General features: G+C 39.8%; 1 protein-coding gene across 9 annotated transcripts; it reads right to left on the bottom strand.

Moving 5' to 3' along the window:
• Nucleotides 1-1,998: 1,998 nt before the first annotated feature.
• sf1 (splicing factor 1) lies at nucleotides 1,999-24,663 on the bottom strand. 9 transcript variants are annotated; one of them, XM_079810974.1, is made up of 13 exons: nucleotides 20,353-20,441; nucleotides 17,310-17,750; nucleotides 9,288-9,416; nucleotides 7,396-7,471; nucleotides 5,278-5,430; nucleotides 5,108-5,197; nucleotides 4,837-5,020; nucleotides 4,565-4,680; nucleotides 4,352-4,459; nucleotides 4,058-4,244; nucleotides 3,438-3,648; nucleotides 3,081-3,245; nucleotides 1,999-3,002 (listed from the first exon to the last, which is right to left on the bottom strand). In XM_079810974.1, exons 2-13 carry the CDS (start codon nucleotides 17,719-17,721, stop codon nucleotides 2,680-2,682), a joined length of 2,154 nt encoding a protein of 717 aa, XP_079667100.1. In that variant the 5' UTR covers nucleotides 17,722-17,750; nucleotides 20,353-20,441; the 3' UTR covers nucleotides 1,999-2,679. The 9 variants fall into 9 exon arrangements, with proteins under 9 accessions (XP_079667100.1, XP_079667092.1, XP_079667094.1 ...); XM_079810966.1 differs by lacking the exons at nucleotides 17,310-17,750; nucleotides 20,353-20,441 and adding an exon at nucleotides 10,791-11,205; XM_079810968.1 differs by lacking the exons at nucleotides 1,999-3,002; nucleotides 3,081-3,245; nucleotides 3,438-3,648; ... (6 more) ...; nucleotides 7,396-7,471; nucleotides 9,288-9,416 and adding exons at nucleotides 14,189-14,373; nucleotides 14,919-15,791.
• Nucleotides 24,664-25,389: the final 726 nt, after the last annotated feature.

The raw sequence follows: 25,389 nt of genomic DNA on the forward strand, positions 1-25,389 counted from the left end.
CAAATTTAAGACTTTTTAAGACCATTATGAATTAAATTTAAGACCTATATCACGCAAAAAAAAAAAAACCTACAAAGTAAATGCAGTATCATAAATCTTTTTTTATTTTTATCAAAATGACAATTTGTGATAAAAGTGCATGTTATTTTTTCATAATTAGGATGCCACATTTACCATATTATGTTAGATGCACAATAGTCACACATGGGAATAAAACAAACAAAATGCATACATCTTGTTTGGTATTACAAAAGAGGTTGGTCCAGTGGTTTACTATCTAGCTTTAATAACATGATCGTTCAGGGTGGGAAATATGACCAAAATCTAATACTGACACGTCCCAAACTTTTTTACACATGACATAAAACACCAATATTGACATAGGCATAATAATGTGTGTATTTGATCGTTCAAGGGCAATAAGCCTAGAAATAGACATTCGTATACCTGCGCGGCGGCAAACATGCACAGAATCCACAGCCAGTCTGACATCGGTCCTTGTGTTAGTAACAAACTGAGTTTGTGGTTTACATCGCTTTTATTAACTTTTTTTTTTAATGCTATCACCTATAATACTTTTATTTGGTCATTATGTGAGATGACAGGTGAGAAAGATTCGCCTTCGCTTTCACGATCGCGTAACTGGAAGAACTGTTAGCTGAAGAATAAAATCCGTTTTATGTGTCTGTGTTAGCCTAGAAATCTAGACGAACTGTAGCGGCAGCAAATCTAATTTGCAGCCAGGGTCGTCTAGCAACTCTCCGTTGGCTTGCGAGCTGGAAAAACCAAACTCTGGTCAGGCCAATCACATTGTGCATAAAGTCGGTGGGCGGGCTTAACATAATGATGGCAGAGTTGCCACGGTTCCGTGTGCTACTTGTAAACAAAGAAGCTGGCTATCAGCGGTCTTTCGAAACGGCTTTGGCCGCGACTCTGGAAGACTTGGAGTTAAGCTTTTCTTTGAGAGAAGTACAAAGAACGGCACTGAAGTCATTCTTAATAAAGGAAGATGTGTTTGGAGTTTTTCTGACCAGATACGGCAAAAGTTTAATTTATCAACTAGCTCCGCTTCACCTTCTTCGTTGCTCTGGTTGGTTGTAGCGCTATCCTATTACGTGCAGAGGGAATTTGAAAGACAACCGTTTATCCCGCCCCTCGGATTGAGCCCTGCTAATAGACCCTTTTCACATTTCCGGGTTTCTCAGAGCGGAAGTCATCAGTTGGGTTAAATATTATAGCTGTGAATGAGAGAATACATTGAAAAAAATTGTGTGCCCATTTGCTCAATTAGCAAAAGAAAAACGCCACAATAATGGATTTCACAACTTTCAAAAAGAGGGGAAAAAATAGAGTGATATTGATAACCGCAGTCAAAAGAGAGAAATATGTACATTTTTACCTTCACTCTCATAGACATTGTATTAGAAACACTCACAGCAGCGGTAACTTGTTTTTTGTAATTTGATACAAAGTAATAAAATACAAAGTATTAATGTTATAAATGTATATATTTAAAAAAAAAATAAATACAAGAAACGTTACAGGATTTACAATATTGATGACCGTTAAAACGCATGTGAAAAGGGTCTATGGTGAGTTCCCAGACCCAACATCTTGATGTGGGTCTGGCTTGTCAGGTTATGTCTGTGGAACAATCCGAAAGACTCGCGCCAATAACACGAAAGCTGATTGGCTGCAATATAAGATACATGTTGGTCTCATTTGTAGTTGTAATACAGCAAACTATAGTTGGACTAGCGAAAGAAAGCTACAACACCCCGGAATATAGCGCTGCGGGAGCATTTCAATGAGCAATAGAAGTAGCGTTACATGGACATAGGAAAATTAAGACCTGTATAAAATTATTTAAGACCTAGAACTCAACACTTCAGCAAATTTAAGACTTTAAGGCCTAAAATTTTGAAACTTAAGACTTAAATTTCAGACTTTCCGGGTGGGAACCCGGAACAAGCACTATATAAATAAAGGTACCTTGACTTGACCATGCCAACTTTTATTTAGTTGAATGCTTCATTACAAAAATATTGAAATACATTTGGTGGAAGGCATTAATGAAAAGTTCTTTTAAATAAAAACAGTTTTGGGAGGGGTAGGGGTACAAGGTGAGCACAAATTATACTGACCACCTAATAGATTAAGCCAATCATCTACAACATCTCGAAGACACAAGTGCCTTTTTATACTATGCAGCAACAAATGCACAGTTGGTTAAGAGTGTAAATGTTTGTTTGTACACCTGTTGGAATGTTGCTAACTGAATCTTAAGCAGATGTCATTTTTACTTGCTGGAGACAGTTTGAAATGAAACATGAAATAGCAGGCTGGCAGAAACAAAAACACACATTCCCTGCAAAACATCATTTTGAACAAATATTATCCTCAACAGATCAAATACTACAGTTAAAAATCATTAACAATTGAAGCAAATTTACAAATTAACCACACCGTCTCTCGCACTCTCTAGCTCGATTTTTGTGTCCAAGCATGGAAAACAAATTTGAACCGAGACCAATCAATAGAAAAAAATAAACCTTTAGCAACTAATCACATCAAGCTGTTAAATGAACAGAACAAGGTATAGTCCTGTGATGTATCTTTGTATGTATTTTAGGCATCACTGCACGGTCACAGGGCCACAAAGACTAAATCGAGGTTCCTTTAACTCTGAGGCGGAGGGGGCGGAGGTGCAGGAGGCATCCCGTAAGGTGGCATACCGGGAATCCCCATCATGGTCACAAAGTTAGGGTCCATGGGTGGGGGTGGGGGAGGGGGTGCGTACATCATGCCTGCTGAGCCAGGTGGAGGGGGTGGAGGAGGAGGGGGGGCACCAGGAGGCAGTGGGGGTTGGACCCCAGGTGGAGGCGGCACCATAGAAGGGGTGCCCATGGGCGGAGGGGGCTGAGCGGCTGAGGTGGCCGTCTGCTGAGGCTGTTGCCAGGGTGGCAGGTTTCCAGTGGCAGGGGTGGATGTGGTGGTTGTATCTGCGAAAAAAAATAAGGTCAATGAGAGACTAAAGGAAAAACTTTGACATCAAACGAGTACTACTGTTAAACACTTACTCTGTTGCCATGGCAGTGGAGCGCTGGTTGCCATGCTGCTGGTGGGTGGTGGGGGAGGGGCCTGCTGTTGCCATGGTGGCAGAGGTCCTGAGGGTGGAGGTGGTGGTTGGTTGTTGGGGGGAGGTGGAGGCGGGGGCATCATACCCATGGGTGGTGGTAATAAACCTGAACACCAGGCAAGGGAGGGAAACAATGAGCTTTCTGGAACACTAGGTATCCAAGTACGATAGCAAGCATACTTTAATATTACCAGACACAGATGTCAGTCAAGAGTTGTGTGGTAAAATAAGTTTGGGTATATTACACTTCATTGAGCAGGAATTGCATAACTGACTAAACATCACAGGTTATACTCACTCATGGGGTGTCCGGGTGGTGCTGGGCCCTGGCCCATTGGAGGAGGGGGCGGCTGCATCCAGGGTGGAGGCATTCCATTGGGGTTTGGTGGCATAGGAGGGACCATGTTTGGCATTGGTGGAGGGTAGTTATGAGGGCCACTAGGACCCTGGTGCATGCTATGGTAATTCCTGTTATCAGCAGGGCCTGAATTCATCCAAGGAGGACGATTCTGAAAGGTGTTAGAGAGAGATCTTGGGTGTTTCTTTGGAACAAAGGAATAGTTATTTTCAGCAAGGATGCACTAAATTGATCAAAAGTAACAGTAAAGACAAAACTTCTCTCCATTCACCAAATAACCCTGAACATTTTTATCAGTTTTCAACATTGATATTGACACGTTTTGACACTGAAGTAATCATGATGAAAATTCAGCTTTGCCATAAGAATAAATGACCTTTTCAAATATATTAACAGTAATTGGAAAATTTGGATTTTTTTTTACAGCATTTTTGATCAAATAAATGCAGCCTTGGTGAGCATTAGAGACTGTTATTAAATATAAAGCACCCAACTGCAAAATTTACAACAGTAGTGCATGTGTGCATATTATGAAGAATTGTGTATGTCTTTGGTCTTACTGGTGGTGGTTGGTTGTTGTTGGGTCCTGATGGACGAGGTCCACTAGATTGAGTATTGCTGTGACCCCCACCAGAGGAAGGGACTGGAGCCTCTCCTAATTCTGCCATGAGAGACAAGTACTCTTTATCCATACGGGCCTTATCCTGAGCAGACTGGGGTGGTTCGCCTGCCCGGGGAGCAAAGGAACTGCAGGGAAGAGAAATACAATTAACCCTATTGTGTTATCTGAACTTTACTTGACATAACCAGAAGGTGGTAATAAATAAATGCTTATCACTGGTGAATGGGGTTACCTGGTAAACTTGCAGTCTGATGAGATGTGACCTGCTCCACCACACTTTGTACAGACAGTTGTATTTGTGATGCTGCGAGGCTCTGTGCTCTGCCATGGGCGTAAGATCCTAAAAAAGAGAAAACCCTGCACATTGAGTATCAAATGCATCTGCAGCATTTACTCGCCTGTTGCTCTGAGAAAAGGGTCAAGAAACCAGCGTGCAGTCTCCCACCTGTTATCATCTTCTCTCAGAGTGCCGTTGAGTCGTGCCAGCTCCCTCAGTTGCATCTTTCTCAGATCATTCTGGTCCTCAGGGGTCTCAATGCCCTGCTTGAGGATATTACGTATCTGTGGACAAAGAAAGCACTTAGAAACATGCAACAGAATGGTTGTTGAAGCTGACAGCCATGCATTTTTTATTAAACTGATTTCTAATGTGTTTTAGGCAGAGGATTCATTTTGAAACCAGCTTTCCAGGTGCAAGAACGTCTGAAGGGGTCTTGCCTGCTCTACAGCTTTCTTGACATTCTCCATGGTGTTAGCAGTGACCAGCGCATGAAGAGGTTCATCTTCTCCTGGAAGCATCTGTCCATCCTTACGACCCACCTTCCCTTCCTTCACTGAACCTTTACCACGAATCATGATTTTAGCACAGCACTCCTTCTCAATGTTCTTCAGAGTGTTTCCACTGGAGAAATAAGCAATAGACCAAGTTACTTTATGAAGAAGAGACTAAGGAATCAGCAAACATTGAGCGTAAAACCATGCAACTTACCGTGGTCCAATCAAAAGCCCAACAAAGTTGATCTCTGGATATTCATCCTGAGGAATCATCACCTTATCACTGACACGAGTAGCTGGTGGTCTGAGGAAAGAAAAACAAGTAAATATCAGACACTGCGGAACCAGAGAGAAAAGAAAAGTATTTTGTAAAAGAAGCCATACTTGTAGTCAGCAGGGGGTTTGAATTCAGGGTTCAGTCCCACCATTTCTGTAATGAGAGAATGTCTCTCTTCCTCAAGTTTCTTGCGTGTGCGATATTCACGCGTGTTAAGCCTCTTGCCCTCGCTGTTGTAGATGGGCTCAGGAGATGGAGACCTGTGAAGAGTAAAAGAAAAACAGAAAGATGCAGCATAGTCAAAACCTTAACACAGTACTTACACCCTCAACAGTTAAACACTCAATGGCTTGCCTACTCTTAACTGACATTGGTTTGACTTGTTCTGTGGTCATTTAAAAAGTGCATGGGATGCCCCAGAGTGCTCACATTCTAATGAGAGAGACGAGAGAGAAATAAAAATGGCCACTAGAAAACTTATATTGAACCGTTTAGGAAGGGAAACCTTCAGATTAAAGAGCTTGAAGCTTATAAGAAAAAAGGCGGAAACTTGGCATCAAGGAGCCTACTGAATTTAACTAATAAAATGTGTCTTTGTCTCAACATTATCTAGGGGATGAAAAATAGGACAAATATCTGAGACAATTGGGGCAACCAACACACTTGAAGAGCGTCTCTGTTCTTGAACGCTGATCTAAACCTTCACACGCTCTCAGAGAGCATTCCAACTGTTACCTTCCCCTTGGACGGTGCTGAAAACCTGTTAACCTGCACAATGAGGCTCTGTGCTTGAAAAAAGTTACGAGAGGGGGAATTTGGGTTAGAGAAATAAATTTGGATTAAATATTAACCTTCAACAGCCCTCAAACAAGACAGCCACACAAGCGTGACAGGTTCATGAGAGGCAACCCGAAGAGGAGAAAAGTGGGGGGAAAAAAGAGGGAAGAATTTTCTGCTGGTTTTCTTTTGGACTGATATCTCCAGCGCTGACAACCTGAAGCACCCCCCAGCTTTGTTTTGCGAGCTGGACGTTGAGGAGCGATCGTTCCTAAATCCTGGAGTGGATAGACCTTTAAGAAGAACCTTTTTAGAGTTGGCGGTGTAAAAACGTCGGATTAAGATTCTGCCGGAGAACCTAAGGCTGTTCAGAGAGCAAGGGGTGTGGCTACTAAAAAGACACTCTCACGTCAGAAACATGACATTTCCTGCTATGTTGGATGCTTATGAAGTCTATGAGTGGCCAAAGTGATCAAAGTGTTAAGGTTATGGTTATTCCAGAAAGAAAAGGTCAGAGGAGTCTCCTCCGAGCGGTCTTCCAGTGCGGAAATCTGAAACACTGTGGAAGTTCCTGGACAAAATGGTGCTAGCCCCATTATGGAAAACCAATATTGACCATCCAATTTATCAAGCATTCAGATTTTTAGGTTTAAGGACTCGGTTGTGTTCATTAACACTGCATATCGGAGGTGAGAAAGATGGGGCATTAAAAATGCAATATAAATCTAATGAAAATCAAAATTCCTTTAAATGGCTTAAATAGTGGATAAAACGAACCTACCATCTTAGACTACAGGAACTACACTGGGATAAATTCTACACAAGCATTTAAAATACATATATTTCACAGGAAATAAACATGCAAGCAAAAAAGAAAAAAAAAATACTTTCAAAAACAGTTCAGAATAGAATTAGGAATAAAATAAGATTTACTTAAAACGATCAAGATTAGCATTGCTTATATGACTGCACATTAAGCTTTGGTAAAGTTGGGTGCTATGTATTGTCAACAGTTAATCCTCACTGTCATAAGACACAAAGCAACTTCTAATTTCAAAGTATAACCCTGGCTAGTTACCTGGCAACACTAACTGAATGAAAAAATCTGATCTTTTATAAGGACAATAGCCTTCAATCATTTCTTTGCCTCAGTGTACAGAACAGTTCCAAACGTTTCTCTAAAATTCAACTAAGCATTTCAAACACTAGAATGCTTAGGCATGTAACAAAACCAATTTCATTATAAATCAAAACATGTTATAAACGTTTTAACTAGAAGGCAAAGATATGACATTATAGACAAAGGCATTTAGACTTATTTCTTCATTTAACAATGACTTACCCCTATATACACATTAGTACACTTACGAACTGGCCTCACATAAAATGGCGCATTAAAAAGGTAAAGAAAATGTTACTGTTGGTGGGTTTAAAATCGTTATTCCGACCTGTCCTCAGGGTTAACAGGGATTCCCAGGTCTCCTGTACGCAGTTTACGTGTCAGGTCTTCAATCTGCAGTTGGACTGGAAGAAATCAGGTTAGGAAAGAAAAAAACAAGGATGGAGAGAAATGTGGTTAACAACAAAAAAACCCCACAAAAGCAGAAACAGTACACTGTAAAACTTAATGTGACTACAGTTAAACAACAAGAAAAACAAAACAAAAAAAACAATTACCATGGTAATTGTCAGTTTACTAAGAATCAAGGTCAACTGAAGACTTGATTCTCTGCAACACATTTTCTGAAATACTGTAACCCCGACAGGAATTTTAGAAAACAACCTTGTCTTAAAGCTTGAACGTATACTTAAGAGCCCACACAGATTTCCCCAAAGGTTTGGCCAAATTAAGATCGAGAAACCTGGGGGTAGTTCAGTAAATAACCATTTCAGAAAAAGGTTCATTGCAACAGGCTTTCGATTTTATGCCACCGACTTTGAGAAGTGAAACTACTAAAATTCACATTTCAAGCATACACTTAAAAATATTAGTTCACATACTATTGTCACATCAAGTGAGCTAAAAAGGTGGCAAAAACATGAAGGCCTGTCAGGGGGAAAACAAGTTGGGTTTGAAGAAATCAAAAATCATATTGGCTAAGTGGCTTGAGCAACTGCATCCTCAATGAGAAGTTATTTAGAGGGTAACACCAGTGTAACATTACTCTCTAAAGAAAAAAATGAACATAACTTCAATAACATTCAACACAAGTTTTTGAGAGGTCACAACAACCACTTACCAGCAATTACCAACACTAATCAGTTAGGACAACTGAGATCTAATATTTAGAAATTATCAGACAAAAACAGATCAGCCTTTAGTTAATTGTTTTTGGTTTTTCATGCAAAAGACTAGATTTAATTAGGCCTCAAGCCACGGCAACCAAATCGGCCTGTACAAACCCAAAAACTGACCTGTATCACTCATGGAAGCATTTAATGGGTTCACATGCATTTCTCCGTGACATGCTTAACAGAATCAGACCCCACAGGTCACACGTTGAATGGTGCAGGTTGATGGTAGGTAAAGGACATGAGGTGTCAGTTATCAATAGAGGACTAGTTAAGGAGATGTAGGTCACATTATCATTGAAACCACCACTACATCACATGCCATTGCAAAACAAGTGCCTGACAGCAATGAGAAAGCAATTTACTACACACTGCTTTCAGACACAGGGTATGGTGATGACTTTTGCAATTCAGTGTTGGACCTGCATTGCTTTGCAGTCAAATTGGACTTAAAGACATTTTGCATCGAAAAAACATGAGCAGTGATGGAGTCCTGCAGCTGGAGACAGTTCACAGCAAGCAGCAACATCAGAAAAAACACTGTGGGTTCTTGCTAATGGACATCAGATGGTAAGCAAACATTGACAGTGCTACAAATACCTCAGTGCTTCCTAGACAAATAAAATCGTCCTCACATTGCACATCGATGGAGTTAGTACAGTCTAGTGAACATGGGCAAAGTGCTGAATTTCGATGGATTGACTTCTTTGAGAAGACCATCTCTATACAGTAATGCATATAGACATGGCCATTTTGCACTGCAAATTTTCAGAACAAAGGTAAGCAAATAACCAAATGATAATCCCATAAATAGACCACCTATGTCAGCAAAGAAGTCAGACTACTGAAATTCAGCAATTACATCCTGCATGTGATGTGCAAACTGTGAGGAAATAATAAAACCATAAGATTTGGGACAAAAAAAGTGAGTTGTCTAGGTGTATACAGACCACCCCCCCAAAACCCCAATTCAAATACACAATATTCTGCAACTTAAACGATTTGACTTAAGACACACATTATAATAACAGTAAATTTAGATATTCACCTATATAAGCTCGTTCCTGGTCCCGAGTCAGCCCAGGAGGGATCACGGTAGGCATGCCTGGGATGACGGTCTTCTGATCCGGTGTCTCGCTGCTCCAACGACTCCTTTTCCTCTTCTTCTGGCCAAAATCTAAAAAAACGTTATAAGTGAGGTGTCAGCATGCAAAGTCCATATAAAGACTATAAAATAAAATGTGAACCATGTGTCCTTTTTCCTCAGTGAAATCATAAATGTGACCCTGGACCACAAAACCAGTCATAAGTCACACAGGTATATTTGTGGCAATAGCCAACAATACACTGTATGGGTCAAAATTATCAAAAATTTTAATTACCCCATAATTTACTCACCCTCAAGCCATCCTAGGTGTATATGCCATTCTTCTTTCAGACGAGATATATATATATATATATATATATATAAAGTCCTGGCTAAACCAAGCTTTATAATGGCAGTGATTGTTGCTCGGTTTTTGAGGTCCATAAAAGTGCATCTGTCTGTCATATAACATGCTCCACATGGGGGGTTAATAAAGGCCTACTGAAGCGAATCAATGTGTTTGTGTAAGAAAAATATCCATATTTAAAACTTTATAATATAAATTATCTAGATCACCTTCCGTAAGTTGAATACGGAAGGCGATCGGCCAGAAGCAAATATTATAAAGCTTGGAAGAGTGTGAAGAGATGAAAGAAGAATGTCATATACACCTAGGATGACTTGAGGGTGAGTAAATCATGGGCTAATTTTCATTTTTGGATGAACTAACCCTTTAAAAGGCAATTTTCTCTATTAGATTTTTTTGCACCCTCAGATTCCAGATAAATAATTGTATATCCTAACAAAGCTTATTTATTCAGCTTAAATAAAAAAAAAAATAACCCTTATGACTGGTTTCGTAGTCCTGGGTCACAAAGATGTTTATTATAAGATGGAACAGTCAGGTTCACTTATATTATAATAAAACATTGTTGGGAGACACAGAGTGACAGCTGATATGCATTTTATGTAGTTTGCTATACTGTTATAAAGATCTCACTGATCTAAAAAAATATTAGGATTTCATCTTTTTGGCCTTACAAATTACACAATCTGTACCATAATGCACATTTTGCTCAGTTCGGGCCTCGGCCTAAAAGCAAGTATAATGCATCAAAATAAAATACAAAACAAGATATACATGCAAACTTATTTTTATCTAAAGGATTAATAAACGGTTTAATTTTTTAAAAAGATATGTTTTTAGGTTATTAAATCTGTTAGGCTTTACAGGGTTAAACAACAGTATGAAGAACATGTACAATTGATTTCGCGAACTCGCCTAAAAGTCTATTATATAAACTACACTACATGATAATGCATTGCACAGTCTAAAGCTTTTTATTAGACAATGCCATTGACAGAACAACAAGTTAAAGAACAAAAGGGCTCAATTAATAAGAGCACAATTATGGAACAGGCCGTTATTCCTGAAAGTGTCTCAGGCCCGTCCACGCTGTTTACCTCCACTCCCCGCCTGAGCCGGTAGTACAACTCCGACTGGGGTTGAGAGCGCAGAACTCACAGGTCCGGGGAACTGGGGAAAACCTGGGCTTGTTAGCTGCGGTTGCTGGAAGTTCTGCAACGGGAAAGACACCGCGGGTCCAGGCGGTGCCATTAACCCCGGGCCGGGGACGGAGACGGGGACGGGGCCGGGCTCAAAGCCTCGCTTCGCGCCGATACTCGGGTGCAGCTTCCCCAGCGGGGTTGCGTTGGCTCCCGTTGCCATTTCTGGGCGTCAGGGGCTTCTCCGTTGTTTAATATCTGCACAAAAATATTTAACCTTTCTGGATAATGTAATTAATACGAACGTATTTCTCCCTAACATGCAACCACCTTCTATCAACCGCTGGCTAAGATGGCGTCTACTGAGAACGACAAAGGAGATTTGACGTCAATTTAGAACTCTCCGATAGGTCAATGATAATGTCAATCTATGTGTGGTTCACAGTCATTGGTTCATTTAGGGTCTGTCGTACTTCCGGCGAAACATTTTGTTGGCCTTTCATTGGTCGTTGTAGTTATAGCTCAGCAAGCCAAACCTTCTAGTTCTAGCAAGGTAGGTTGACTTTAGCACTGCTTAGTGCTTATTTATTCTCACCATAGATGTGACCCTCACTGACATTAGACACAGCATTTTTATATTAACAGTCTAGAGTTAAACAAAAACTTAAATAAACAGCATGTAGGCTAAATATGTTCTCTGTCTCTCCCTTTCAATATATGTATACATATTTACAAAATGGAGGATAGGAAATTTGCACTACGACAACATTTCATAATTTAATTTCCAAGGTAATCTACCAACTCGTTTTTATAAAATTTTAATAAAACTATCTTGAATGCATCATGATCTGAAATATTATATTTTAATGGATTAAATTTGAGGTAAAGTGCAAACAGCTTGGATTTTATTTGAATGGCACACATCAGCACTAATTTTGTAGCCTGTACATCATAATTGGGTTTTGGTGAAATCAAAGCAAGCAAGCAAGAATATAAATATTGTGCATGCATGCTGAACTGTGAGATTCCCTACTAAGAGCTCTCCTGGCCATATGGAATAAACCTAATTATGCAAGACTTTTCATTAGGGAAAAGATTAACATTCAGTTTTCTACCAAGTGTCAGCAGAAGTAACATGGGTTACATAATCAGATTACTTTTTTCAAATAACTATTAAAGTAACACACTACTTTTAAATTTACAACAAAATATGTTACTTTTTCAAGTAAGGAATGCAAGTAACTTTCTTTCCCCATTTATATACTGCTATACAGCTTTCCTGTAGCTCAAACAGTAGAGCGTGGCGCTAGCAACGCCAAGGTCATGGGTTCGATTCCCAGGGAAAGCAAGAACTGACCAAATGTGTACCTTGAATTCAATGCAAGTCGCTTTGGATAAAAGCGTCTGCTAAATGTACATAAATGTAAATATACTGTCACTGACACTACTCCTGTCTACATGTTAAAGGTGAACTATGTAAGATTTTTGCAGTAAAATATCCAGAAACCACTAGGCCAGTGTTATATATTTTGTTCAGTTGAGTACTTAGAATATCCCAAATGTTTCCAACTATTTGTAAATCGTGAGAAATTGCTATTTTAACCAAGGAACCGGGACGTGTGAGCTATGCGTGTGAGGGAGTCGCCTGTCGATTGCGTCATATCTGCGTCACCCTCGGTTTCCGGTTTTATTCAGTGAAACACTTTACTCTCACTGCAGTGTGAACAAGTATCATAGCAGCCGCCGAGCGAACGTCATAACTAGCTTTTCAACACACTCAGATATATCTAATACGATAAACAGAGTTGCGTTACCTCATACTCATGATTGGAAAAGAGGAAGTGGCGCCAGCAACCGTGTCATAATAAAAGTCCTGCCGGCGACTATGCCATAATAACAGTCCCGCTCTTCAATCACTCCTGCGGTCTTGCTCAGCTACAGTAATGTTAATAGTCGCATACATGAACATGATTTCTGCCCGAGTCCTATCCTGACTCTTTTCCACCGGCTATGAGGTGAAGACCACATGTCCCAAGATTCTGCGCTCAAACGTGGCGTCATCAAACTACGCCTTTGTTTTGAACAGGCGACCTCTAGTGGACGGAAAAGTTACATAGGCTGCGTCCCAATTCGCATACTATCCGTACTAAATAGTATTCGAAAAAAGAATTAGTATGTCCCAAATCTTAGTATGTTAAAAAAAGTATTCCAAAGATTCCCGGATGGTTTACTATTTCCGGTCAGAATCTGAAGTGCAGATCGATGCGCACTCTAACGGCTGATATTGCCCACAATCCATTGCGAGATGGACGAGGATTCGATTAGAACTACAAACGCGGATAAAAAGTGTTTAAAAAACTACAAACATGACGGTTACGCGAGTCTGACGGTTAAGTGGAGAGGATTAGATAAAGTGGTTTGAGTGAGCAATTATCAGTATTTAACCTGACCAAAAGATATTTATTCAATATTATCCACATTATATTTCTCCTTCAGCAGCATTGAGAACTTTTGTAATGATACGTTTGGCCATTAACATTGCAAACACATGAGAGGAGTCTCTGCATTAAAGACCCACGAAAGGCAGATCAACGAGCGACTACATTTACGGTAGGAAATTAAATAGGATTTGAACTGTGACGATGATTGACAGGGCAGTTTAAACGGTGACGGGACGCACGGAACAGAGTCCGTTAAAGATGACGAAGTAGTATGTCCCAAAGCTTGCATACTCTTCTGCTACACACTCAAAAGTATGTACTTTTTCTTCACAAAAAGAGTACATACTTTTAGGACATAGTATAAGTAGGCGAATTGGGACGCAGCCATAGTGTAGCTTTAAGAGAAATCAGGAGTCCAGGTGTGTTGCCTGCGCTGTGTATTCATTGAAAGAAATGAAAACAATGCAAACTCAGAATATTACACAAACTTGCAATAATTAAATGTTAACAAAAATAGACTTTATTTAAACTCAATTTATTAACCAATGTCTGTGCTGTTGACCTTCTATGATCCAATTCAACCAAGTAAAAATGACTTTAGATACTGTAGCCTAGCCATCAAATTTGTAGCATTTTTTTTTATTTTTGTTTTTATTGCTGAAGTAAGTGTTGGATGAAAAAGGTGAGAAACGGTAACGCAAAAGTAACATAACACATAACTTTCCATAAAATGTAACTAAGTAACAATTAATTACCTTTTTAGGGGGTATCACAATATTATAACACATTACGATTAAAAGTAACCTACCCCAACATTGTGTGTCAGTGACGACGTGTGTCTGGAGCAACTGCAAAAATGTGCAAATCAAAGACAATTGCAATGATCTATACAGATAAGAAACGAAAAAGATGAGATTTCTTTTTAACTTTTATTAACGAGGAAAAAAATATTTACAGGTATTTGTAATGAGAATCAAATCAAATAAAAACACAGGGCTACATCAAGTTTAAGACAACAAAAGTAGTTAAATGCCAAGAACTGGGTCATCTGTACTGTCCTTGAAAACTTCTACAATTATCCATGAGCAACCAAGAAACACCTGCAAAGAGAAGAGATTATCAGAAAACTGTCGATCGTTCAGTTATCAATTCTGTGGACTTCAATGTGCCCAAAATGCCAAACCACCAACATGAATTGTTGTAAGACAATTGTTATAAGAGGTCAAATAAAGTAATTAACTGCTTTAATTTGACAAATCTGGCTGAAAATAACAATCCCAATCTTTTGCCTTTAAGTATTTGTAAACATAATTGACCTGTAACCTAAATATCCATGAGGTTATAAAGAGGCTATGTTAAGCAGGACCTTGCCAAATTTGAAGATAAATGACACTGATAATAAAACTTCACTGCCATATGAAAGGCAGAACTAGGGGCTAGTTCACCCAAAAATTTAAATTATGTCATCATTTAGTCACCCTCATGTTGTTCCAAATCATCACTATTTTCTGTGCGGATCACAAAATAAGTTGAGGTTGAGTAAATGACGACAGAATTTAAATTTGTCTAGGGGGAGGGAGGAACCCCTAGCTTTCAGATTGATCAAACTTTGCTCCAACCTTTTGTAATCCTAAAAAGATCTCACCTGAGTGTGCACAGGTATTAGGCTAGTAAGCATAGCGCGCCCGTTCCGCATATGGATCCCGCGGTATGTCGTACGCCGAACTCCTGGGAACCGAAGAGACAGGAGAGAGGCGCGACCGTTCATACGCATATCCCTCCGCCTCAAGGGGAGCTCGCCGGATCGGGCTCCGCTCGCGGACATAATATGAAGAGGTGGGCGCCGGAGGAGGGGGAAGGGGATGGCGCTCATATGGGTCAAGGTTAGAGGAGGACAGGTGCTCTCTCACGATCGCTGAGGAGGAGGGGGGAGGAGGGACAGGAGGTTGAACCGCGCGTCTATCTTCGAAATAACTGGCTCCGTACGGACGTGCCCGATACTTCTCGTAGAAGTCCACCACCCCGTACGGATCTCTTTCCTCATAGGGCGCTCGCCGTATCGGGTACGCAGGCAACACACCGCCATAGGCCACGCCACTGCTCCCATACGCAGCCTCACTGCCGTACGCCGGGGCCATGCTATTATCCGCGCCAATGCCGTAACCCGCTGGCATACCGTAACTCATTGCACTCTCAAAACCCGCACCCCTTCCATACCCAGGGACGCCATACCCTGCTCCCCTGGTGAAGCCATGTGAGGGTGCAAAGCTGCCACCATAGGCTGGCTCGCCACTGAAGCCGCGATGAAAACCCCGGCCACCACGATCGCCACCTGCACTGAATCTGTCAGGCCCATATCCTTCCGAGCCTGGGCCCTCTCTGTAGGAGCCGTTCTGGTCCAATGGGCATTCTTTGGACCAGTGGCCTTCCTGCCCGCACCGATAACAACCCGTTCTCTCTCCCATTCCCGGCGCGGTACGCAGGCGGCTAGTCGAAAGCTTCACGCTCATCAGTTTGCCTTAAGGAAAAGAAAAAATTTGCCATGATATTTCTATTTTACTTCTTTAGCATGCACACGGAGCAAACGTTCATAAGGTCAAAGCAGCCATAAATTTAAATTTCACGCTATGTTTCAACACTGCTATCGACAAAAACACGGCCAGAATTGAAAAAAAACGCAGTTCAGTTGTAATTTAAACGTGAAACACTGTTCAAAACCCATTTTGCTTCAGTAATCTGCCGCATTTCAGAGCGAAACGCAATAGCAAAATGTTATGGTCCATAACCAACAAATGGCAGAATTTTTTTTAACATTCTTTATATAGCCAGGAAAGTCCAATTGAGATGATACAATTTCTTCTCTGGAAGAAGATTTAATTATAAATTACAACTACTTAGAAAATGACTTTAAAACATAAATTCAAATATATTACTTGTATGCCTCGAGTGCATTTAGAGAACATAACATTACAGGTAACACTTTACAATAAGGTTCATTAGTTAACATTAGTTAACTACATTAGTTAACATGAACTAATAATGAACTGCACTTTTAAAGCATTTATTTATCTTTGTTATTTTCAGCATTTACTAATGTATTATTCAAATCTTGTTAACATTAGTGAACTAATATGAACAGCTGGATTTATATGAACTAATGTTAACAAAGATGAACTAATGCTGAACAGAGGTGTTGTTCATGTTAACTAATGCATTAACTAATGTTAACTAATACAACCTTATTGTAAAGTGTTACCAAATCACAATGTAAAGTTGCAAAGATGGATAAATATAATAAGTATACACAGTTTAAAAAAAAAAAAAAAGTCCTTGAAATAATACAGAAGAGTTCAAAGAATTATCAATGTAGAAACCAATGGACATGAATTATTAATTTGACATTATAAAAGAGCGTTTGTGTGTGTGTGTGTGTGTGTGTGGTCTAAAAAATATTTCAAAGTATCAAATATAGGTTGTACCCCACCACCCTTTTTTTTGTGTTAAAGTTAACGTTTTCCATTTAACTTAAAATCTTTGCACAAACACACACAGCTCTGCTATCATTACATGTGCACAGTCAAAATGCATTCTTATTGGGAAAGCTCTTTTCAAGAGAAAGTGCCCTCAAAAAACAGACCAATAACTAATATGGTGCTAATATTTTGTGCATACAAAACACAATTTTTCAATTTTAATGTTGACTTTAAGTATGTCTATAACACTGCTTGGTTTTCGATTACTCATGACATGTCTCAATAATGCTCACTTTGAGGAAAAAAAACTAAATTTCCCTTGCTTAAAATAATTTCTGAGGAATTGATCGACAAAACTTGTTGTATTTTAAACTAAATGGACACCCTCTAGTGACCTCCATATAGTAAACTAACAGTAGAAATCCAACTGACCAATTCTCCCCCTCTCATCACTTACCAATATTTCTACTTACCAACCTGTAATGGGGCTCACTTTTGGTACAAACGTGACAATAAAAATTACTTTTTTGAGCTAAACTGGGCAAAGGACCATACTGGTTCACCTTGAAAGGCTGTGTTGTCCAAGCCACTGATGGCCTCCATAGCATCTTCCACTCGCTCCATATGAACAAATGCATAGTCCTTCACTATGTCACACTCTACCACAGGTCCATATTCCTCAAACTTGGCCCTGAGTTCTTGGTTGGTGCAGCTACTGCTGATGTTGCCGACATGAAGTTTTGTAGAGGTCTTGGGCTTCCCTTTGCTCATCTCTACGTTCATGGCCAAACCGTTCAGCATGTAATGGTGAAGATTTCGAATGGCTTCATCGGCCTCTGCTTTGTCATCCATGTGCACAAAACCAAAGTTTTTGACAATGTCACACTCAGATATCTTGCCATACTGAGAGAAGAGGGAGCGGATCTCCTCGGCCGTAGTGTTCGGTGAGAGGTTCCCAACAAAGATTTTTACCATTTTAGTAATGTAACGTCAACTTTCAGGCCCTGTTGGCACAAAAAGAAAATATATAAAGTTCAGGTACATGTACTGCATGTCTTAAAAAGGAAGGTAAGCTACATATAATTATGAAGCCAGAACAAAGGCAGACTTAAATAATAAAATATACAAGTTAAATGTCTTCCTGCTTTTATTAAAGCTGCAGTCCGTAACTTTTGGCGCTCTAGTAGTTAATAAACAAAACTGCATGCTTCTTGCGGAAAAACATGGCAGCCGGAGCTACTTCTCTCTGTTTATGTCTATGGCGAGTCATGCAGGAACTGTGCTCATCTGCAGCCGTTCCTACCAGTCCGGTCTTAAATAGTCCCAATATAAACACTTATTATAAGTGTACCATTATGATAAGACAAAAACACAGTTTGGAAATTGATTTATGTTGTACATTCTCATTATATCGTTTTTGTCACAAAAAAAGTTACGGACAGCAGCTTTAAACTATAAATCTCATAAAATACATATGATATAAATATAAAGAGTCAAATTCTTTAAAAAAAGCCTTTCAATGAAATGGCTGAATCGGTTATGAATCTGAATAAATAAATCGGTCCGAGTGGCTCCCGGGTCAAACATTTAAAGATTTAATTGAGAACCATCTATTTCTGACATGTCCGATTCCCATTGAAAAGTTGTCATTTGAAGTGTACAGAGAATTTGAATTATGGAGCAAAAAGTAACAAGTCAGTTAAAGTCGGCAAGAAACAGAAGTTGAGATTGTCTTTTCTTGACATATATCTGAGTGAAACAGCTTCTATAACATGAAGAAAAAAAAAAAAACAGTAGGGCGGGACTTGATTTTGTCCATCTGGAATCAATTGGATTGTTGGATCCTTGTCTTTTGCTATTGCCATAGCAAATAGCAAATTTGGCCTTTTAAGGCCTCTAAGGTTATCTGCTAAATGCAGGAAAGGAGACCAGAGACCGTTTTTGAATGGATGGCAATGGAGGAGAGACTTCTCTACACTGAATAAACTGCTTTTGTGGGAAAACGGCTAATTTAATTAATCGACCCCTACCGCTTCAACATGTTTTACATTAAACATGCATTTTGGATTGATCCATTTTTAGAGTTTGGACCAAAAAATATGCTGTTTGACAAGAGAAGTCACAGACAATTTTGTGACAGATAGGATTCAGTTTAGGGCAATTCTCATTCATTTCCATGATATCTGCGAACAGTGATTGACTGCCACACATATCTGAAAGAAATTTAAAGATATTAAGGCTGTAAAGTAATTGGTAATTAAGATCCAAGTTTGCAGTTACGCTTTTTCCAATGTTAGAGCCACGGACCCTGCCATCTAGTAGGGGAAAAACAGTTTGTGACAAAAGAAGTACATCTGAATTCTAACTCAAAAAGGAGTAGGCAAAAAGTATCCGGATGAGGAAAGGATTTGTGAATGGCAGTGAAGCGATGCAACTACACTGGTAGGTTATCCAGATTACATTTCTACTATATAGAACATATTTTTTCAGTACTCAAAGTACTTTTTCAAAATACGTACGTTACAAGTTATGTCCGAAATCACAATACTCATAAAAGAGTTGGCAAAAGTACCTGGATGACCTACTACTTCTGACCAAGGGAGATGAATTTGAATGGCAGTTTACGGTATACATTCATACTAGTGGTCGCAAATTATTTATTCCAAATAAGTACCTACTCAAGAAAGTATGCTATTTCGGACGCTGCCTATCTCTTATTGCTGTGATCTCAGGTGAGTGACAGGTTGTCCAGTAAACATCAGAGGAGAAGTTATTTTTAATAAAGATTACGAGGGCAAATACATTTAAAAAACAAACAAACAAAAGTTATGCACAGATAAATGAGTTATAATAAATCCTGCAATATTGCATAAAAAAATCATGACATCAAACTTTGAATATCTTTGTCACTTTAAATAGCTGAACAGCAGAAATGTTTCAAATAAAACGAACTGAGTATGACGTATACAAAACGGAATTGTTTTAATACATAATATTGTATTATAGAATAGTGCAAAAACTTAAAAAAGCTATATAGATAGTTTCATGTAAATGTGCATTATTTAGGTTAAAAAAAAACTATCGTTTTATTATCTGAATTCTTGCAGCAAGTTAAAAAAGTAATTCATGAAACAACTACAAAAAGAAATGTACACCTACAAATTGCTCTATTTTAACGTTTTAGAGAATTGTATATGCCCCCGGATTTTCAGCGACAAACTGCTCGAAAGAATCGACTCGAGGAAACGAGGCGTGCTTCCCATCACTAGTAGAGGACAATGGGGAAAAGCTACACAAGATGTGCACTGATTTATTAGCCGTACGCAGACAAAACCTCGACATCTAAAATAGTAATACATTGAGACAAGCTTTGTATCAATAACTAAAGAATCCAAAGAAGTCATACTCCATGTAGTATATTAATCAAGTTAGCTTACAGTCCACTAGCCCTGCAACAACTAGCTAATCAGCAATACAGACAAAAAACAGTGTAGTGAATGAAATAATGAAACATCACAAAACAAACGAAATGCAAGATAAGAGATTAGCTGTTCGGTCAAGAGAACATTGCTAATTTTGATGAAGCATAATGGACGTTATTCATACCTTTTCACGATTCTAGCAGGAGCCGGTGCGAGATGAAATGGCGTCACTCGAGTCGCATAAAGCGAGGCTAGCTGGAGTGGAGAATTGCATGGTGTTCATGCTGCCCATCCCCTTTCCATTCCTTCATAGTGAAAGCCTGCTGTAATAGCTAGAGCTTTCAATCATTTTAAAGTAACATGTATCCACACATGTCGTGTAATGGCGTTACATAATAAAGCATCCAAGCACCAATAACACGAGCAATTTAAACGAACGAGTCATGCTACATATATTTTAGTATGAAAGACAGACAGTTATTTTGTCACCAAAATATTGGTTTATTACAAAAGATAATTCGTAAAACACACTCCTGACTTCTGTAGGAAATATACAAACTACAGAAAATTAAATTTATAAACATCTTCACAGAGCTTCCCAAGGCACCCTTAAAGAAGAAACGCCAGTAAACGCCAGCAGTCTCGAAAGGTGAATAAAGCCCTGAGTGAGAGTTGGTAAGCACATCTAATGCAAATTTCCAATTCACTCTCATGTAGAGTCCACCTTTCCATCTAGGTGTATCTTCTTACAATCTAAAAGATCTCCTGTCATAAACAGTCATTTGTGTGTACAGAACAGAAACATCTCTGAAAGCTGCCCAACTACTTGGGTTGTATATTAAATCAGATTTTTTTTTTTTTTATACACTAGCACATCGAACAGGGGAGTAAACAATCAAAACAAGTTCAGTATAATAATTTCTCCAAGATCACAAAAACTCACAGATATTGGCAGGAGTAGTAACAAGTTGTCTGGCCTGTTGAACATACCCATTAGATACAACATAATTCAACAAGCAAGATGTAAAACTCAATTTTGAACAGTTTGTTTATACCAATCCCCTGTAGCAAATAAGAATTAAAAAGAAAAGTGGAATGCTGAAATTTAAGAGTTTATTTTACCATAAAGCTTTTTGTGCAGCTGCAGGAGTAATTACAAATTGCCACTCCCCCCAAAATACACAATGCTGGGGTTATCGCCAGAAAAGAAACAACCAGATTGTCCTCACAAAACTTAAAATCAAAGAAATTAAGTGGCAAGTCAACCCAACAGCTGAAGACAAGTCTTGGAGCATTAAAAAAGGTAAATAATATTGGATCACAACGTGACTGGAGGGAAAAAAAATCTCACAAAGTGTGTTTAATTGCAATTAATAGCAGAGTTTAAAAAAAATATGCTGACAATATGTTGACAAACACCCCAGCTTACCTCTGGATACAAGTGAGAAGCAAAGCAAAAACCAAAACTCACAACAACTAATTTTTGCAATCATACGCCAAAGTCTCCATTAGAAAAGAGAAATTAAACAGCAGTTTTCATATTATGGGTAAAACATTGTGCAGAGCTAATAAGCATTGTGATCAATGTGTCCATCCAATCCTGCATGTTTGAAATCCGATGGGAGCGTCTGATGGAGGCAAAGTCATATAGGTGGAGGGGAAATCTCATCACTTGACAAAACCTAAAAAACAGGAACAAATGTTCTGTGAGATGAAACATTCGACAGGAATTATTTTCTGACTGTACTTTTTAACCCGAGTAAAGCGGCTTCGCTTACTACTGTACTCGAAACGGCTTACGCTTAGAACAGATCACGCTGACATCTCATCTCAGTCAAAGTTAACGACCCGCATTCGCTCACCTTAGCATGTGTGTGGCTTAGTATGCGTATCGAACCCGCTCGGTGTAGTTCTCCCTGGCCCGCGTCACGGCGTAAGTCGATGAGCTCCTTGAGATCGGGGAAAGTCGCGAGCGCTCGTACGAGTAGCCTTCCGAACCGGCGCCCACACGTCTGATTGGGCTACGGTCCCGCGAGAAGTACGCTGATGCTGTGGGAGGCGGAGGCGCCAGAGGGCGTCGCTCATAGGGATCGAGGCTGGGAGGAGCCAACCGCATCCTTGAGAGAGAGGAAGAAGAGGGAGGGGGGGGAGGAGGTGGAATAGAGAGAGGCCTATCCTCGAAGAAGCTAGAGCCAGCCGGACGAGCCCGATACTTCTCGTAATAGTCAATGCTTCCGTAGCGCTCTCGCTCATATGTGGACGACCTCTCCGGATAGGCGCTCGGTGGCCTGCTGGGGTACCGTTCTCGAGCATCCGCGCCGTACTCGCCGTAGCTGGGACGCCGGCTCATGGGTGGGGGAGGGGGAAGTGGCCCTGCTGGGTAACCTCTATTAGGAAGACCTCCAGGGCCACCCATGCCGTAACTCGGGCCGCCCCTGGGGGGGCCTCTACCGCCGGGGAATCCCCCCATGCTTCCGCCATAGCTACCGTTCTGGCCACGTCTGCAGTCTTTGGACCAGTGGCCCTGTTCTCCGCAGACGTAACAGCCAGTTTGGTCTCCCATGCCGGGCGCTGTACGGAGGCGACTCGTGGACAGTTGTACTTTGATCAGCTTGCCTTGTGGAAGGAAGAGAACACACGCAAGACAATGTGAAACTTTCTTCCGCTCACGTAAACCGTCATTTAAAAAAAGAGAATCATTGCATCACGACAGCCAATGAGCACTTACATCACTTAAAGAGTTAGCTCAAATTACAATTGTCATGGTTTACTCACCTTCATGTCATTCCAAACCCATAAGGCTTTTATCTTCGAAGATATGTTTGAAACCCGAGAGATATCGGTTCCTCAACATAAAGTCCATTTACTATATTTGATGTCCGCTGATCAATGTTTATGTGAATAAAAGCTAAATGAAATCTGTTTGTAATTATAAACACATTGGTTTTTAGTGAAAATAGTTTCACCTTTTACTGCACCATTTACATATACAGCAGCTAATGGATCTGAAGTCTCACAGAAATGGCTTATTTCAGTGTTGCAAAAAATAAGATGGATAAAGCGATTGTGTCTGTTCAGAACATTTAGGGTTACATGGCCTTTCAATGGAAGGACAAATCTCTCAGGTTTTATTAATATCTAAATTTGTGTTTTGAAAGTGAACAAAAGTCTTATGGGTTTGGAACAACACGAGGGTGAGTAAATGACAGTATTTTCATTTTTGAGTTAACTATCCCTTTAATATTAGTAAATATGATGTCTACTGGAATAGAAAATGGCTTTTGTTTAGCAATTACAATAACTTAATGCTAAAAAAGATTTCTACATTTAAGGAGTAAAATGCAACCCTGGATAATCATGGATTTCGTCGTTTCAAGGTTAATGTTCACCTTGGAAGCTTGTGTTTTCCAGCCCGCTGATGGCCTCCATGGCATCCTCCATTCGCTCCATGTGCACAAATGCATAGTCCTTCACTATGTCACACTCAACCACGGGGCCATACTCTTCAAACTTGGCTCGGAGCTCCTGATTGGTGCAACCACTGCTGATGTTGCTCACATGGAGCTTGGTGGAGCCCCTTGGTTTCCCTTTGCTCATTTCCACATTTATGGCTTGACCTTTCAGCTCGTGATGGTGGAGTTTGCGGATCGCCTCTTCAGCCTCCTGCTTACTTTCCATGTGCACAAAGCCATAATTTTTCAGGACGTCACATTCTTTTACTTTGCCATACTCAGAAAAAAGAGAGCGCAGATCTTCCGCGGTCGAGCTTGTGGATAGGTTGCCAACAAAGATCTTAACCATCTTTATTGCCGTTTTTCCTGGACAGAGGGAGCATAGTTTCGAAATGCACGTTATATCAACAGATGTTTCCCTACATTACTGCTGTGTTGGCCTACAAAACCATAGACAGCCTAATCCCGTCCGAGATTTAACGTCGATTGTGTGGCTACATGCCAGAATTACTTACGTACAACTCAGCATTCAAATGCTGTGTGTGTGATACACACCGACCGGATAAATGTTTGTAAAGTGGGAGACCAGGTTCAGTTCTTGAACTTTATGGCGCAGCTGAATTAACTCGCGTGCGTTGCTAGGCCACGTTATCCGCGTGACCATCACACCAAACGAATTAAACCCCTAAGGTTTTTTTTGTTCGCATTGTTAAAGTATTTAAGGACCGATACACGATTAAGTAAGACCGATCAGCGTTTCTGGTTTCATTTTTTAGAGTTGTAGGCCAATGGTGTAAAGCTAAGCTAAGTTAGCACGACTACATAAAGTTAGCCGAAGTAGACGTCGCCGTATTGTGAAATATAGTACTATAATAAGAAATTATAGTACTCCGTCGCACTGCGTTACCTTCGTGTAAAATAAACAATAGCACTCGTGTGATATAGTTGATTAAGTAGGGATATCATTGCCTTACCGTAGCGAGCACGTAATCTCACTGCCTGCAAGATGAATGAAACCTAAAATGGAGTCGCCCGCCGTCACTAACAGCACTTCCGGTCCACACAGACGCATTCGAGAGCAGCGAGTGTCTGACTATGGTTTTTGTAATCGATTGTGAAGAGATGATATTTTAAATGTGATCAAATAAACGCCGTCTTTATTAAGCATAGATGCAAATATACTATAATGAATTTTACACAACCTAATGTACACTACTAACAAAACGCGTTTCCTGTAATGAGTCAGCTTAATCGTTGCGCTTTTCAGCCATTTTTATTTACAAGTAACATCATTTTTTATATAATACCTATCGATATATCGTTGACATGTTGTGCACGACCACCAATTACGGATCCAGTCGTGTACCCAACTGTACAAAAAATTGCCTGGTTGCTTGAAACAAGTCACTTTCTAATATATTTAGCATTTAACCATCTACTGTAAACGTACCAAAAAAAATACATATGCACACAACTGCCATCATCTTACATTAAAAATAAAAAGGACAGTTTAAGCAGGGAGGAAAAAAGCTTTATTGGTTTATTGAAAGTGCATTTATTTTTATTGCATTGTGTCTGCAAAGTGAAAATTTTGCTTTGTGCTGAGAACATTACTGGAAGAGGAAAATGAATAAACAGCCATAATTACACACACCGATTTTATTGTAAAACTTGTACAAGACAAAGATACAAGACAGCAAAAATTGCACACGTTAACCCTCATATAAAACTTACCCTTAGTCATGAAGTCATCCTTAAGAATGTTTATT

The sequence above is a fragment of the Gobio gobio genome (genome assembly GCF_949357685.1).
Source record: "Gobio gobio genome assembly, chromosome: 2".
NCBI classification, from domain to species: Eukaryota; Metazoa; Chordata; class Actinopteri; order Cypriniformes; family Gobionidae; genus Gobio; species Gobio gobio.

Bases quoted from the DNA above. Each gene is read 5' to 3' on its own strand.
- sf1 (XM_079810974.1), bottom strand. From the start codon at position 17,721: ATGGTAAAAATCTTTGTTGGGAACCTCTCACCGAACACTACGGCCGAG. The intron at 9,417-17,309 runs GTGAACCAGTAT...ACGTTTTTTTAG, and splicing joins GGACAACACAGCCTTTCAAG to ATTTTGGCCAGAAGAAGAGG. The intron at 3,246-3,437 runs GTGAGTATAACC...CCTGGTGTTCAG, and splicing joins ACCACCCGGACACCCCATGA to GTTTATTACCACCACCCATG.